At 47.0% G+C, this 16887-nt stretch overlaps 1 protein-coding gene across 2 annotated transcripts in view; it reads left to right on the top strand.

Moving 5' to 3' along the window:
- The window catches only part of PARP1 (poly(ADP-ribose) polymerase 1), a 57504-nt gene extending 46772 nt beyond the window's left edge, over nucleotides 1–10732 (top strand). For both annotated transcript variants that reach the window (XM_064164613.1, XM_064164614.1), the window contains exons 19-23: nucleotides 1530–1682; nucleotides 3212–3339; nucleotides 3865–3926; nucleotides 6589–6703; nucleotides 9846–10732. In XM_064164613.1, coding sequence (XP_064020683.1) covers nucleotides 1530–1682; nucleotides 3212–3339; nucleotides 3865–3926; nucleotides 6589–6703; nucleotides 9846–9927 — 540 coding nt within the window. In that variant the 3' untranslated portion in view covers nucleotides 9928–10732. The remainder of the gene's footprint in view (nucleotides 1–1529; nucleotides 1683–3211; nucleotides 3340–3864; nucleotides 3927–6588; nucleotides 6704–9845) is intronic.
- The last annotated feature ends 6155 nt before the right edge of the window (nucleotides 10733–16887 follow it).

The following is a 16887-nucleotide window of genomic DNA, read 5'->3' as shown; positions in this document are numbered from 1 at the left end:
CTGAGTCTAACCTTCCTGAGATGTCCTTGACAGTGGTTTTGTTTTCAAAGCAGTGTGGAGAGGTCATCCTCTTCTTAGGTGGAGCCTTAGCTCATTGAGTCATTTTTCAGAAAACTGTGGTCTCATGAAAATGCAAAAGAGAAGGTGGAGAAGTCAATAGCAAGTACTGTGTGAGCAGTGCTTGCCTCTTCTTCTAGTATGGCAGAGCAAGCTGCAAACACCAAAACCCATCCTAGCAGCTGAGTGCATATTCCAGTCCGTCCCTGGTGCACGCTCCAGTCCGTCCCTGGTGCGCGCTCCAGTCCGTCCCTGGTGCGCGCTCCAGTCCGTCCCTGGTGCGCGCTGCAGTCCGTCCCTGGTGCGCGCTGCAGTCCGTCCCTGGTGCGCGCTGCAGTCCGTCCCTGGTGCGCGCTGCAGACCGTCCCTGGTGCGCGCTGCAGTCCGTCCCTGGTGCGCGCTGCAGACCGTCCCTGGTGCGCGCTGCAGTCCGTCCCTGGTGCGCGCTGCAGACCGTCCCTGGTGCGCGCTGCAGTCCGTCCCTGGTGCGCGCTCCAGTCCGTCCCTGGTGCGCGCTGCAGACCGTCCCTGGTGCGCGCTGCAGTCCGTCCCTGGTGCGCGCTGCAGACCGTCCCTGGTGCGCGCTGCAGACCGTCCCTGGTGCGCGCTGCAGTCCGTCCCTGGTGCGCGCTGCAGTCCGTCCCTGGTGCGCGCTGCAGTCCGTCCCTGGTGCGCGCTGCAGACCGTCCCTGGTGCGCGCTGCAGTCCGTCCCTGGTGCGCGCTGCAGACCGTCCCTGGTGCGCGCTGCAGTCCGTCCCTGGTGCGCGCTGCAGACCGTCCCTGGTGCGCGCTGCAGTCCGTCCCTGGTGCGCGCTCCAGTCCGTCCCTGGTGCGCGCTGCAGACCGTCCCTGGTGCGCGCTGCAGTCCGTCCCTGGTGCGCGCTGCAGACCGTCCCTGGTGCGCGCTGCAGACCGTCCCTGGTGCGCGCTGCAGTCCGTCCCTGGTGCGCGCTGCAGACCGTCCCTGGTGCGCGCTGCAGTCCGTCCCTGGTGCGCGCTGCAGTCCGTCCCTGGTGCGCGCTGCAGACCGTCCCTGGTGCGCGCTGCAGTCCGTCCCTGGTGCGCGCTGCAGACCGTCCCTGGTGCGCGCTGCAGTCCGTCCCTGGTGCGCGCTCCAGTCCGTCCCTGGTGCGCGCTGCAGACCGTCCCTGGTGCGCGCTGCAGTCCGTCCCTGGTGCGCGCTGCAGACCGTCCCTGGTGCGCGCTGCAGACCGTCCCTGGTGCGCGCTGCAGTCCGTCCCTGGTGCGCGCTGCAGTCCGTCCCTGGTGCGCGCTGCAGTCCGTCCCTGGTGCGCGCTGCAGTCCGTCCCTGGTGCGCGCTCCCGGCCGTCCCTGGTGCACGCTCCCAGCTGTCACTATTGCATATTCCAGCCTGGATTTCCTGTTTCTTTCCCATCTGATCAGATGCATGAAGGTAACTGTTTTGTTTTCCTTGCTTGTTCCTTCTGCCCCTGTGCCCTGCTGCACGAAGATCTTCCGGATTGAGCGCGAGGGCGAGAGCCAGCGTTACAAGCCCTTCAGGCAGCTCCACAACCGCCAGCTGCTCTGGCACGGCTCCCGCACCACCAACTTTGCCGGCATCCTCTCGCAGGGGCTCCGGATAGCCCCCCCCGAAGCCCCAGTGGTATGTTAAGCAGCTTCTCTGCCTACCTGCAGCCCTCTGCCCAGTGCTGGCTGCTGTAAAACAGGTTAAGGCAAACCGAGGAGTTAACCTGTCTGCCTCCCCTAACGTGGAAGTGAGGGAAAACCAACGCTGTGATGGTTTGGGTGCTCCCCCCACACACACACTTTAGAAGTTACCCAGACTAGACTCAGTCGGGCTCTGGGAACATAAATGAAGCTATTTGTTTACAGCTGGCACAATATGCAAGCAGATAGCTACAGTATATACAGTTATAGACAGAAATAGACAAGGTAAAAGGTAATACAGAAACACAACTCCCCTCCCAGAAACCTGAGTCCCCAGGAGGGGCTGTCAACCACCCCTGCACCTTCCCCCTGCCCCTCTCAACCTTACCCCAGTCCTAAAGAAGAATAGAGGTTCAGCCAAGAGGTTAAGAAGCGAAGGTGAGTGGAAGGTGTGTTAGAGAGATGCAGCTCAGTCAGAGCTGAGCCAGAGTGAGTGAAAAAATGGCCAGAGTGTTATCTAATGTTTTCAGTTCTTCTTCAGCAAGACTCTGAGGGGAGCAGACATCACCACTGTTTTCCTTTCACAGCCTGTGATCTAGTTCTTCTCACCAAAACATTCTACCCTGCTTCAAACTAGCACAAACATGCAAGTGAAAAAAATCATGATTGAGGCAAAGAGTGAGGTAAGAGTTCACTGAGCAAGTCAGATATCATCATCCAGGTGCACAATTGCCTTAGCTTTCTTGCAGAAACAGCACAGCAGAAGCAAGCAAGCTAAAAACCCAGGCCAGGGAGCTGCTCCCCCATCCCTCCCTGTCCCACTGCTCTCTCAGCAGAAGAGCCAACACCTAAAAACACAGAACCCAAAAGCAGCAGTGGGAACAGGAAGCCTCCCATGTTAGAGTCTGAACTTCAAGCTCCACAGTACTTTCTTCCAGCCAGCACTTTTCAGTTTGAAGTTGGCATGAGGCAGCAGACTAAATGAATAGCAGCAGACTCAACCTGTGACAGCTACAGTCAGAGACAACCTAAGTAGGAGAATTTCTGTGTGGGGAGGGCTTGGTGTCATCTCTCAGCATGCAGGCAACCTTGTGTGTGCAGAGTGGGTTGCTGGCTGGTGTCTAAGAGAGCTTGAATCATAGAATCATGGAACTGAGGTCTTCAAACCACACTTGGATGCATTCCTGTGTGACTCACCCTAAGAGGTCCTGCTTGGGCAGAGGGGTTGGACTCAGTGATCTCTGGATGTCCCTTCCAACCCCTAACATTCTGTGATTCTGTGAATTGTTTTGGTTGGAAGAGAGTCCAACCATCAACCTAACACCACCATGGCCACTAAACTATGTCCCCAGGTGCCATGTCCACAAGTTTCTTGAACACCTCCAGGGATGGTGACTCCACCACTTCCCTGGGCAGCCTGTTCCACTGCCTCTGCTCTCCTGGGAGCTCTACCAGGTGGATTTGATGCTGTCTTTTGTGTTATTGTCTCAATCCCTTTTTTTTCCCTTTCCCCTCTGCTTGCAGACTGGCTACATGTTTGGGAAGGGCATCTATTTTGCAGACATGGTATCCAAGAGTGCCAACTACTGTCACACATCTCAGGCTGATCCCATAGGCTTACTACTACTGGGAGAAGTTGCCCTTGGAAATATGTAAGTAACTTAGAGTATTTGTGGAACTTGCATAATAGCTGGTGGTAAAAAGGGGTGCTGAAATTGCAAGTCTTTAATGAAGAAGGAGTACATGGTATGTCTTTAGAAACAAGATTTCTTAACATGAGAGGTGTTTGAGGCGAGAGGGTGGGAAAATCAGTGTTGCAGGTCTAGAGTAACTGAGACAAGGAAGGAAGGCTGTTGAGTTCCAGAAGACTAGAATCTAAAATAACTTTGTAGTAACTCACTGGAACAGGTTGTCCAAGGATGTTATGGATGCCTCCTCCCTGGAGCTGTTCTAGGCTAGGCTGGATGGGACCTTGAACAACCTGGTCTAGTGGAAGGTGTCCCTGCCCGTGGCAGGGAGTTGGAACTGGATGATCTTTAAGGTCCCTTCCAACCCAAACCATCCAGTGGATCTGTGTGTCTATGGATAAACTGGAGCCTGAAAAAAAATGTGTTTCTTCACCAAGATAGTTTCAAGACAAATGTAAAATGCTGTTGTGTGTTCTTTGTGCTGTCTAGGTATGAGCTAAAGAATGCTTCCCACATAACAAAATTGCCCAAGGGAAAGCACAGTGTGAAAGGTAAGCATTGGTGGTTTTCATGGGTGATCTGCTAGTGCTGGCAAACTCACTTTATGGCTCTCTGAGTGCTAGTAATTTCAAAGCTCTGCTTCCTTTAAGGGTGTGATGGTTTGGGTCTTCCCTGTTCCCCCCACACTTTGTAAAATCACCCAGACTAGACTCAGCAGCTCTGGAAATTGAATGAAGCTTTGTTTTCACAGCTCGGCACAACAGACAAGCAGATAGTTACAATATATACAGTTATAGACAGAAATAGACAAGGGAAAAGGTAATACAGAAACACAGCAGCCCTCCCAGAAACCTGAGTCCCCAGGAGGGGCTCCCAACCACCCTTCCACCTTCTCCCACCCCTCAATCTTACCCTAGATCTTGCCTTATGTTTAAGGTAGTTTGGAGGGTCAGTCAGGGGGGTTAGGAAGCAGGTGGATTAGTCACACAGACGGCAGGTTAGGTGAGAGAGAAGTTCAGCCCAAAGCCCAGACAGTGACTCTCTTTATCTATATTTATGTTCTTGTTCTTGCACATCTCAGCAAGCCCATGAGTGCAGCAGGCATCACCACTGTGTCCTTTGCCTATGAGTGCAGCAGGCATCACCATTGTGTCCTTTGCCTATGAGTGCAGCAGGCATCACCATTGTGTCCTTTGCCTGTGAGTGCAACAGGCATCACCATTGTGTCCTTTGCCTATGAATGCAACAGACATCACCATTGTGTCCTTTGCCTATGAGTGCAGCAGACATCACCATTGTGTCCTTTGCCTGTGAGTGCAGCAGACATCACCATTGTGTCCTTTGCCTGTGAGTGCAGCAGACATCACCATTGTGTCCTTTGCCTGTGAGTGCAGCAGGCATCACCATTGTGTCCTTTGCCTGTGAGTGCAGCAGGCATCACCATTGTGTCCTTTGCCTGTGAGTGCAGCAGGCATCACCATTGTGTCCTTTGCCTGTGAGTGCAGCAGGCATCACCATTGTGTCCTTTGCCTGTGAGTGCAGCAGGCATCACCATTGTGTCCTTTGCCTGTGAGTGCAGCAGGCATCACCATTGTGTCCTTTGCCTGTGAGTGCAGCAGGCATCACCATTGTGTCCTTTGCCTGTGAGTGCAGCAGGCATCACCACTGTGTCCTTTTCACAGCCTGTAATCTAATTCTTCTCACCAAAACATTCTGGCTAGCTTCAAACTAGCACAAAGAGTTTTCACAGTGTTACCCTGTAGTTGCAACTGTATGTGTGTATATGGTGTTTCAGAGTGGGAGTTGGTGCACTTGGAATGTTAAGGCTAAAGTCAATATCTTGTCTGAAGTCAAGGAGAAAACTTCCTTTTGGTATGACAGAAAAGGAAATGGAAGGTGCATTTTCCAACTTCTCACTTTCATTATAGCAGTACTGTGTACTTCAGAAGAAAGATGAGAGGCTGGGAAGATCAGAAGAATAATTGTTTAGCTTTCAAAGTGCCTTAGAAGCTTGGAGAGAAGGGAAAAGCTAAGAATAAAAGTTCAAATGGAACAGCTGTTCTCATTACACTTCTGTCTGCAAAAATATCAGTGTATTGCACTGAAAAAGAAGCTGGCAGAAAAGACTTAGCTCTGTAACTCAAGCAAAAGAAATGGTAATCATCCTCTGTGCTGAGATGGGAGAGTGAAGAACAGTGACTTTCAGTAATGAGTGGTTTTGCTTAAGCTCCTTGTTTTGACAAAGCAATCAGTTGCCCAAAGTAGAAGAGAATTTGATTCAACATCTCGTTCACTACACACTACTCATGCTGGTATGGACAGCAGATCAGATTTGTATTGAAGAGTTTAAAGAGAATGAGAATTGGTTTGCTACACTTCTATGAAAGTGCTGCAGTGTGCTTATTTCCAGATCTGGACCTAGGATAGGAGAGCTGGAAGTGTGGCCTGGTTTAGCTTTGATCATATAGGTTAGACAATGAACAGGCAAAATTCTGAAGTCCATACTTCTCATGTAGCAGAGTACAAATGTCATTGAGTAAGGTGATGCTGAATTAAATAGGCTATATCCAGTTCTGCTGCCCTCAGCATAAGAAGGATGTCAGACTGCTGGAGCAAGTCCAGAGGAAGGCCAGGAGAAGATGATCAGAGGGTTGGAGCACCTCCTTAATGGAGACAGGCTGTGAGAGTTGGGGCTGTTCAGTCTGGAGAAGAGAAGGCTCCAGGGAAACCTTAGAGCAGCCTGGCACTACCTGAAGGGGGCCTGCAAGGAAGATGGGACATTTTACAAGGATAGTGCTTGTAGTGATGGGACAAGGGGGAATGGACTGAAGCTTGAGGAAGGCAGATTTAGACTGGGTATTAGGAAAAAATTCTTTCCAGTGAAGGTGGAGAGACACTGGAGCAGCTTGCTGGGGAGGCTGTGGATGCCCCCTCCCTGGAGGTGTTCAAGGCCAGGTTAGATGGGGCCTTAAGCAACTTGGTCTAGTGGAAGGTGTCCCAGCCCATGGCAAGGAGGTTGGAACTAGATGATATTTAAGGTCCCTTCCAACTCAAACCATTCTTTGAATCATCAGTGTTCTTCTTAAGGTACTGTTGCACTTGGTCAGCAGTTGCAAGTAAGTGAAGTGATACTTGGCTGACTGAGTCATTTTCTTGGTGTGCAAAGTCTGTGTTGCCTTCTAGATTTGTAACATATGTTTTTTCCCTCTCTAGGCTTGGGCAAAACTGCACCTGATCCCACAGCTACCACCACCCTTGGTGGTGTAGAGGTTCCCCTAGGGAATGGGATCTCAACAGGAATTAATGATACCTGCCTTCTGTATAATGAGTATCCTTTGCTGTTGTGTTGGCTGCACGCTGTGTTTGAGTGGTGCTGAGTTTAGGAGGACCTCCTTAACGTCAGTCAGGAGCTGGGGGTTCAGTTCTGGGCCCCCCAGTTTAAAAGGGACGTTGAGATGCTTGAGCGTGTCCAGAGAAGGGCAACGAGGCTGGGGAGAGGCCTTGAGCACAGCCCTACGAGGAGAGGCTGAGGGAGCTGGGATTGGTTAGCCTGGAGAAGAGGAGGCTCAGGGGAGACCTTATTGCTGTCTACAACTACCTGAGGGGTGGTTGTGGCCAGGAGGAGGTTGCTCTCTTCTCTCAGGTGGCCAGCACCAGAACAAGAGGACACAGCCTCAGGCTGTGCCAGGGGAGATTTAGGCTTGAGGTGAGGAGAAAGTTCTTCCCTGAGAGAGTCATTGGACACTGGAATGGGCTGCCCGGGGAGGTGGTGGAGTCGCCGTCCCTGGAGCTGTTCAAGGCAGGACTGGACGTGGCACTTGGTGCCATGGTCTGGCCTTGAGCTCTGTGGTAAAGGGTTGGACTTGATGATCTGTGAGGTCTCTTCCAACCCTGATGATACTGTGATACTGGGATACTGTGAGCTTTGGCAAGCTGTGTTTTTTGTTTCTTTTAGATCTGCCCTGGAGTGCCTCAGCCAATCTCCTTTTAAACACTTCCAGGGATGGTGATTCCTCCACCTCCTCGAGCAGTCCATTCCAACACCAATCACTCTTTCCATGAACAACTTCTTTCTAACCTCCCCTACTGGCACACTCTGGCACAGTTAGAGACTGCATCGTCTTGTTCTGTCACTGGTTGCCTGAGAGTAGAGACCAAAGTAGTGTCTTGCTCAGAGACCTGTCAGCACAAGGAAAGGGGAATGCAACCTGTGGTTGCTTCACATGGCCACAGTCTGTTTTCTTCCCTTGTGGTGCTCTGGCTGGCCAGCTTGACCAGAAGGAGGTAAGGGGAGCCAGCTTGATGGAGTCTTTCACCACATAACTTCTGTTTATGTTCTCCAGACCCTTTGCAAGTATTGAAGTAAAGCTCAGATGCCTATCAGAGGTGCAGCCACTGAGCCTTTGTAGGCAGAAGTGCCCCAAATTCATGTTGTTGTGCTCAACATTCCCAAAAGGTGTTGAGTGATGTCTGAGGTCACAGTGCTAGTGAAGCAAGTGGCCCATTAACACAGCCTCTGAGTTGTGTAGAAACTCTCTTCTCTCTTGGTAAGCCATTTGCTTCTTACAAGCTGTGTTGGCAACAGAACTTACAATGATGCTGGTTTTATCCTGGGTTCTCTTAAATATAACCTGTATCTTGATCAGACAATAAAATATAGTAGAGTTAATAATAACCAAGAGAGGTAATAAGATGTACATTAGTTTTGTTCCTCACTGTGCTTAATGAGGATGCTTTCCATCTAACATTTGGGTTAGAGGTAAGTTTGAAGCCTAAAGCGTTGAGAAACAAATATGTGAGCTGTAACTGCCCTCTGAAAAAAAGATGATGGTGCAGTGTGGTCACAGAATGTGCAAGCACTGCCAGCCATGCTGTGATTCCACTTTGGGCTTTTAGTGGGAAATTAAGAGGACATTAACGACTTTGCTGGAAAGGAGTCATAGAGCTACAGTTAAAATTGTAGGTTCCAGGTCTGTAACTGCAGATCTCATCTAGGCTGCATTGCTTCACTGCTTAGAGAGCAAGAGAGATTGTAGGTTCCAGGTCTGAAACTGCAGATCTCATCTAGGCTGCATTGCTTCACTGCTTAGAGAGCAAGAGAGATTGTAGGTTCCAGGTCTGAAACTGCAGATCTCATCTAGGCTGCATTGCTTCACTGCTTAGAGAGCAAGGGAGATTGTAGGTTCCAGGTCTGTCACTGCAGATCTCATCTAGGCTGCATTGCTTCACTGCTTAGAGAGCAAGAGAGATTGTAGGTTCCAGGTCTGAAACTGCAGATCTCATCTAGGCTGCATAGCTTCACTGCTTAGAGAGCAAGAGAGATTTTAGGTTCCAGGTGTGAAACTGCAGATCTCATCTAGGCTGCATTGCTTCACTGCTTAGAGAGCAAGGGAGATTGTAGGTTCCAGGCCTGAAACTGCAGATCTCATCTAGGCTGCATAGCTTCACTGCTTAGAGAGCAAGAGAGATTGTAGGTTCCAGGTCTGAAACTGCAGATCTCATCTAGGCTGCATAGCTTCACTGCTTAGAGAGCAAGAGAGATTGTAGGTTCCAGGTCTGAAACTGCAGATCTCATCTAGGCTGCATAGCTTCACTGCTTAGAGAGCAAGGGAGATTGTAGGTTCCAGGTCTGAAACTGCAGATCTCATCTAGGCTGCATTGCTTCACTGCTTAGAGAGCAAGAGAGATTGTAGGTTCCAGGTCTGTAACTGCAGATCTCATCTAGGCTGCATAGCTTCGCTGCTTAGAGAGCAAGAGAGATTGTAGGTTCCAGGTCTATAACTGCAGATCTCATCTAGGCTGCATAGCTTCACTGCTTAGAGAGCAAGAGAGATTTTAGGTTCCAGGTCTGAAACTGCAGATCTCATCTAGGCTGCATTGCTTCACTGCTTAGAGAGCAAGAGAGATTTTAGGTTCCAGGTCTGAAACTGCAGATCTCATCTAGGCTGCATAGCTTCACTGCTTAGAGAGCAAGAGAGATTTTAGGTTCCAGGTCTGAAACTGCAGATCTCATCTAGGCTGCATAGCTTCACTGCTTAGAGAGCAAGAGAGATTTTAGGTTCCAGGTGTGTCACTGCAGATCTCATCTAGGCTGCATTGCTTCACTGCTTAGAGAGCAAGAGAGATGTTGTGTTTTATAGCTCTGGCTGTCAAAAAAATCTCCAAGAGCTGCAGCCCTGAATCTGTTCACCTCCTTTCATGCTGCTTCACAGGTAATGGATGGATTCATGCTGTGCCACCGTTTAGTTCTCCAGGTGACTGTTAGCTGCTTGTTTCTAACTATTCTTGTTCAGGACACCTTCAGATTTGAAAAGAAAAGTAAAATCTAAAGTGTTGTGGTTTGAGCTGTTAGAACTGCTTAACCACACAGGCATCTGTGTGGGAACTTAAGTGCAAAGGTGAAGGTTGACTGTGTGAGGAGGTTTTCCTGCGTTGTAACCACTGCAGTTGTTCCTTAACGTTCTCCCCAGATATATTGTATATGATGTCGCTCAGGTAAACCTGAAGTACCTGCTGAAACTGAAATTCAACTATAAGACATCACTCTGGTGAACACTGTTTAGAAGCCCTGTTAGAGTTATACTGTAGTTATGCTATAGAGTTGACTTCTGACATGCTTATGCATTGACTTCTCTTACCAAGATACCAAGAGCTAAACCGCGGAAGATGTTACTGAATCCTGTTTAGTACAACACTTAGTGAAAGTTGTGAGGCAAGACATGGACCTGAATTCTGGTAGGAATAAGTATCTGCTTTTGGTTTATACCACTTCTAATTTGGGGACTTTCTTTTAATTGACTAAACTGACTCCCCACACACCCCCCCCCCAAACCCTCCCCCTCCAAGCTTGTGTTTTTAGCCAAACAGAGCTGGACAGCAGCCAGGAGAAAGAACTTGAGGATGTTTGTGGTGTTTGAGCTGTTAGGATTCTTTCTTCTTTAAGATGCTTTTGTTTTGTGGTTTGTTTGGTTGTTTTTTTTTTCCCCTTTTCAGTTTTCATTTGAATAAAATGCTAAATGTGCATTTATTTTCAGGTTAAAAAAGGAAAAGATGTTAAATAAATAAAAGCTAATTTCATACTAACAGTTTTATGTTTCCAAACTTCCCAGATTGGTTTGATTTTGAGCCGTCATCTGCCTGCTGTTTGGTAGAATGTTCTCAAACATGATAATCTCCACAGATTAAATGCCAAATGTTGAACTCTGTAGTCCCATTTCAGGAAGTCATGGTGAAAAATGAGCATTTGGACTTGGCCACCAAAACTTCTGTCAACCCTTGGTGCGGTAACTGTGGAAAATGGAACTTGTGGCTGTTTGGATTTAGCATTAGCCCAAATAAACCTCCTTTAAATATCTTATCTTCAATGTGATGTAAGTTGGTTGTTGTAGACTCAAGTCCTAACAAAGCTGTAAGTTGTGTTTGGGCTCAAGCTTCACTTAGCATGGCCAGGAGTGAGTTTCACAGTCGCTCTGGGGGTAGCCTTCAATTCCCTATCTCGAAACGCAAATCATTTAGTCACGTTTGTTACTTCTCACTTTCAATTTGTCATGGGGCAGGTTAAAAGTATTTGACAACAGAGCAACATCAGTTCTTTCTCTTCAAAAGTTACTGATTTCCCTGAGCTGTTAGGGCAAGTTGCAAATCCCCAGGGATGACTCTGTACTGACAGTGCATTCAGTATCTCCTCCACTGAGACAGTTCCATTCCTAAGAGACAGATCAAGCTTATTCTGATGGCAGCAGCTTCAGTCTTTGCTAACCTGCATGGAACCAGCAAATGGCTTCCTTAAATATTGCCATGTCCCAGTGCCTTTTGACAAAAGGAGTTTGAAGCCAAAGCCAAAGTGGTTGCTTGTGGTGCAGCTGTTTCCAGGATGACTGAAGAAGAGGAATGGTAGATGGAAAACAAAGCTGCTGTTGGGGAGAGAAGGAAATGTGGAAGATCTGGGTAAGTTGTATGGCTTGAGGACAGTTGAACACAAAAGAATCAATAGAGGTAGGTGCTAATGGATTTTGAGTGGAAATACTCCAATTAGCCTCAAACCAGCACAGTCTTCTGGTTCTTCAGTAGCCTAACCAGTGTCTAATCATTTTGCTTCCAACAGAACCTTGTGGCAAGTCACTGAAATACAATATTGTCAGTCTCTGCAAGAGAACACAAGAGCTGGTTCAGTTTACTTGGGAGGCAGGTTAGGGTTTTAAAAACTCCCTGCCAAAAAGCAGCTTACAGTTCAGTTTGAGACCAGGAATGAAATGTAGATCCTTTTTGATGTTCCCTCTGTCACTTGTACCAGAGGTGGATCACAGTTCCCTTTTGCTCTAACCCAAGCAGTGCTTTACAATGTGTATGTAGTGCCCAGTTAGAATGGGCAAGTGTGTCCCCAGCTGGCTCTAACCCCACCAGTACAGCAGAAAAGATACAGTGGGACAGGACTTTATGAAGAGGCAGCAGGTGCCCTTTGAGGAGCATAGGTGTGACTGTTGCACAGTGAAATCTGATGTGACTTCAAGGTGCAGCTTCTGCTGCCAGCTTGTCTGAGTGCAGAGCAGCTCTGCTGCTGAAAGCAGGCTCTGGTGCCACTGTGACTGAGTGTACAGACAGCCTCTCCCTGGGGCCAGGCCAAGAAGAGCAGCACAGTGACAAGCACTGGAGGCATTGCTTTTGGAGCATGAAGCAGAGCTGGATGAACAGGTAGCCCCATTTCTGTCAAAGCTACTTGAAAGGAATGAGTTGTGAAGACATTGGGTCCCATGACATCCTCTGCCTTTTTTTTCTTTCCAGAGGAAGGATGCTGGGGAATGAGTTCTGATCTAAATGTTAAACTAGAGAAAGCAGCAGTGTATAAATATTTAACCATTTTATCTCTACTTAGCATGGCTGCAGGCTCTGTTGCACAGTGGCTGGTGAATGCTGAGATAGTCCATGCAGTTTGTATGAACTGGGTAAACCAAAGGAAGCCAGCCAGGGCGTGCTGATTGGCAGTCTCTTTGTTGTTTGTGACTTGCCCAGGCTCATGCAGGAAAGGACCTGCTGAGAAAGTACAGCACAAGTCACCCATTCCTCTGTTTCAGTCATGAGGTTGCACGGGAAGGTGGTGGAGTCACCATCCCTGGAGGTGTTCAGGGAGTGTGTGGACATGGCACTTAGGGACATGGTTTAATGGCCACGGTGGTCTTGGGTCAGTGGTTGGACTTGATGATCTTAGAGGTTGTCTCCAACCAAACCAAGTCTATAAACCAAGTTGTATTGGCACAGCCTTTAATGAAATCTGCCACCCCCTTCTGGTTTTAATCAAAAGGGGGAAAAAATGAACCCAAATGATATTGATATGTAAAAAAGACTTTCTCAATACCATGAAGAGTTGTACTCATATTCTTAAATGAGTCATGCAGTGTAACTACTGAGGCCTTTGCTTTGGCTTTCTATCTAGAAGACTGTTCCAGACCTCCCTCTGTGAGTTCTGGGGGCATAATTTTCTGCTGATATGCTGCTGTGGCCAATTTATATCCCACTTAGTGTTCTGCTTAAGTGGGTTTTATATATGTGGTAAGGCCCCTAACTTAGTCCATTATGCTCTCACTCTTCCTGTTACGCCCATTGAAAACAAATGAGTTCATTAGAATCACTCAGGGTTGGAAGGGACCACAAGGATATCACAGATACCACAGAATCATTCAGGTTGGCAAAGACCTCCAAGATCATCAAGTCCAACCTTCTACCCAACACTTCTGTCACCTACAGACTCCCTGCCATGGGCAGGAAACCCTACCCTAGAGCACGCTGGTCACAGCCTCATCCAGCCTGGCCTTAAACACCTCCAGGGACTGGGCATCAACCACCTCCCTGAGCAACCCATTCTAGGCTCTCACCACGCTTATTTCCCCTGTTGTGGAGTAGATGCATCTGACCAAGAGCTTGTGAGTCTTTTTACTTGCAAATAAATGTCAGGCTGTGCCACAATGAAGGGACGGGGCAACGGCTTGATGCAAGCCAAAAATCCACTTTATTAGAAAAATAGGCAGGTATATATTGTATCAGAAGGGCTAGCATGTTACTCACTGATTGGATAGAACTACAGTAAAAGTTAGTAACTACTATATGATTGGCTGATACTCTGCTCAGGCCGAAGACGCTGTTTCTACTTTCTTCTCTGCTCCTTGATATAAGTTGCTATGCAACTATCTGAGCAGTCCTGACCGCAGGATCTTACTTATCTTACTCTTCTGAGGTCTGTCTGACCCACACATTGCATGCCCAAGGTCTATACTGTATTTTGTTTTGTCTCGGGCAGCTGTTCCCTGCTAACAGGCCATTCCCTTATTCCTACATCTCCCCCTTTTTGTTATACAAAGGAGAACCTAACAGTAGCACAACCAATCATTCGTTGAATACACAGCAAAATACATAATAGCAATATAAGTAGCAAGAATATTATAAGCAATACATAACAAAGCATTTTTACACACTACAAATAAATCCAATTAGTCCCCATCCCACAAAAGATTTTACAAAAAGAAATTCTAAAAAGTAACCATAACTCAACAAAGCAATTCTAATTCAGTGAAATTAACTAAAGTAAACTAACAACTAATCCAACCTCCCATATTCCCAAGATCACAATAACTGCAACTTTCATCCTAGAGTCAAAGCTGTTACTTTGTCCTTGTCCGTCTGATCTTCTTGAATCGATCCCTTGTAAGGACGAACATATTTTGCTGGTATCCATCTAGGACCTGACTCTGTGGAAACACAAGCATATCCTTTTCCCCATGTTATCAAAGGATAAGGACCTTTGACTTTACCTGATTCTAAATCACGAATTAAAACTGGTGGCTTTTCCTGAAGCTCAAAAAGGTGATTATTTGCAAAATGCCGCACTATTGGTGGAATATCATCTGTCCTTGTGCAATTCAAAAAGTTGTAAACATAGAGAGCCTTTTGTAATCTTTCTTCAGGTGTCACTGAAATCCCTCCTCCCCCTTTTTGTTTCTGCAAAAGAGATTTCAAAGTCTGATGTGCTCTCTCAATGATAGATTGCCCTGTAGGGGAGTGTGGGATCCCAGTGACATGCCGAATTCCCCATTCTGAAAAAAAGCTTTGCAAGAATTGAGAAATATAGGCAGGGCCATTATCAGTTTTAATAGCTCGAGGCACTCCTAACATGGCAAAGGCTCTAAGAAAATGCTTTTTTGCATCCTTTGCTTTTTCTCCTTTATGACAGGAGGCATATAATGCTCCAGAAAAGGTATCAATAGAAGAATGTACATATTTAAACAATCCAAATTCTGGAACATAGGTCACATCTGATTGCCAGATTTCTAAGCTGTTTAATCCACGAGGGTTAACACCTTCGCTACCTGTAGGTACAATGGTACGTTGGCAATCTGGACAGGATGCAATGATATCTGCTGCTTGTTGAGCAGACAATTCAAATTGCCTTCTTAAGCCTTTTGCATTTTGATGGAAAAACATATGACTGAGCTTGGCCTGAGCTATTCGATCAGGTAAAGTCAAAACTGGTAAAGTTAGTAAATCTGCTTGACGATTCCCTTCTGCAAGAAATCCTGGGAGGTCAGTATGAGATCTAATATGCATAATGAAAAATGAATGTTGTCTGTTATTTAAAAGAAAAATCAATTTCTGCAGCAAATCAAAAAGGTGGGGATTGGAAACATCTTTAAGTGCAGCAGCTTCAGCACGCATAACAATCCCTGCCACATAGGCAGAATCAGTGACTAAATTGAAAGGCTTATCATGATGTAATTGAAACACACGTGTTACTGCTGCTAGTTCCACTATTTGAGGGGAACCTGGACATAAAGAAACTTCTGAATTCCAACCTTGCATATTAACATCCCACCAAACTATTGCTGACTTTTGTGATGTTCCTGACCCATCTGTAAAAAAGGTAATCGCATCCAGTGGTTGAAAGCTTCTCTTAGGTTCCTCTGCCAGAGCAAAAGATAAATGAAACAATTTGTGGGGTGGTGGGTGATTTGAAAACTGACCCACATACCCCTGGACTGCCACTTGAAATGGTAAGGAATTCTGCATCAGCCAGATAAAATAAGCATCTGTAAGTGGGGTGTAAATGACTGAAAATTGTTTGCCCGTTAGGGTAACTACCCTATTCCTAGCTTTCATGATAATATGAGCAAACATTTCTGGCTGGGAATAAATAGTTTTTGAAGGCTGATGGGGTAAAAAGACCCACTCAAGAAGTAACAATGGATCTTTCAGGCTCAAATCCCATTGAAAGATGAGACCCAAAGGTTTAACATCATCCCACAAAATTATCAGAAACAGTGGCAGGTCAGGGTCCCAACGATGAGCCTGTCGTGATTGTATGGCTTCACAAATTTTTTGAATGGCTTTCTTTGCTTCTGGAGTCAAAGAACGGGGGGCAGACAAATTAATGTCACCTTTTAGGAGTTCAAATAGTGGGGCCAAATCAGAATTAGAAATACCCAGAAGAGGCCGTAGCCAATTTATAGAACCTAGTAGTTTTTGAATGTCATGCAAATTGCTCACTTGAGTTTGCAGCTGAACCTTCTGAGATGTTATTGTTTGAGCTCTTATTTTCCATCCCAGGTATTGCCAAGGTTCAAATCTCTGTATCTTTTCTTTAGAGATACAAAGACAGGCTTTTTCAATGGCTGTACAAACCTCCTGTACCGCCCGTTCCATGTCAAATGGATCTTTGGCAGCAATAAGCAAATCATCCATGTAGTGATACAGCAATACCTGAGGAAATTGCTCACGTACTGGAGACAATGCTTTAGCCACATACCATTGACAAATTGTGGGGCTATTTTTCATTCCCTGTGGTAATACAGTCCATTGATAACGCTTTAGAGGTGCTCTCATATTAACACTTGGGATGGAAAAGGCAAACCGAGGAGCATCTTCAGGGTGAAGAGGAATGCTAAAAAAGCAATCTTTCAAATCTATGACAGTTAAAGCCCAATCTTTAGGAATCATTGTGGGAGAGGGGAGCCCTGGTTGCAATGCTCCCATGGATTCCATAGCATCATTAATTTTTCTTAAATCGTGAAGCAAACGCCATTTGCCAGACCTTTTTTGAATCACAAAAACAGGAGTATTCCAGGGACTAAAAGAAGGTACTATGTGCCCTTGCTCTAGCTGCTCCTGTACTAACTGTTCCAAGGCGCGAAGTTTTTCCTCAGGGAGGGGCCACTGATCTACCCATATAGGAATTTGTATTTTCCAAGATAATTTTGGGGTATCGCGCCCATCAGCAGCCCTCTCTAAAAATGTGTTTCCAATGTGAGACCCCATTGCGACAGAACATCTCTCCCCCACAGGACCATAGGTACCGGCAACACAAAAGGTTTAACAGTTGCAATCCTTCCCTCAGGCCCAACAATCTGTATAAATTCCACACTCTGCTGACTTTTCCCCACACCCCCTATTCCTGCCAGTGGCTGTAAGATTTTTGCCAGTGGCCATACCGGGGGCCATTTGGCCAAAGAAATAACAGTGACATCAGCA

Source organism: Pogoniulus pusillus, chromosome 25 (assembly GCF_015220805.1).
Source record: "Pogoniulus pusillus isolate bPogPus1 chromosome 25, bPogPus1.pri, whole genome shotgun sequence".
NCBI lineage: Eukaryota > Metazoa > Chordata > Aves > Piciformes > Lybiidae > Pogoniulus > Pogoniulus pusillus.
Note: the sequence above shows the minus strand (reverse complement) of the source record. Positions and strands in the feature narration are given on the sequence as shown.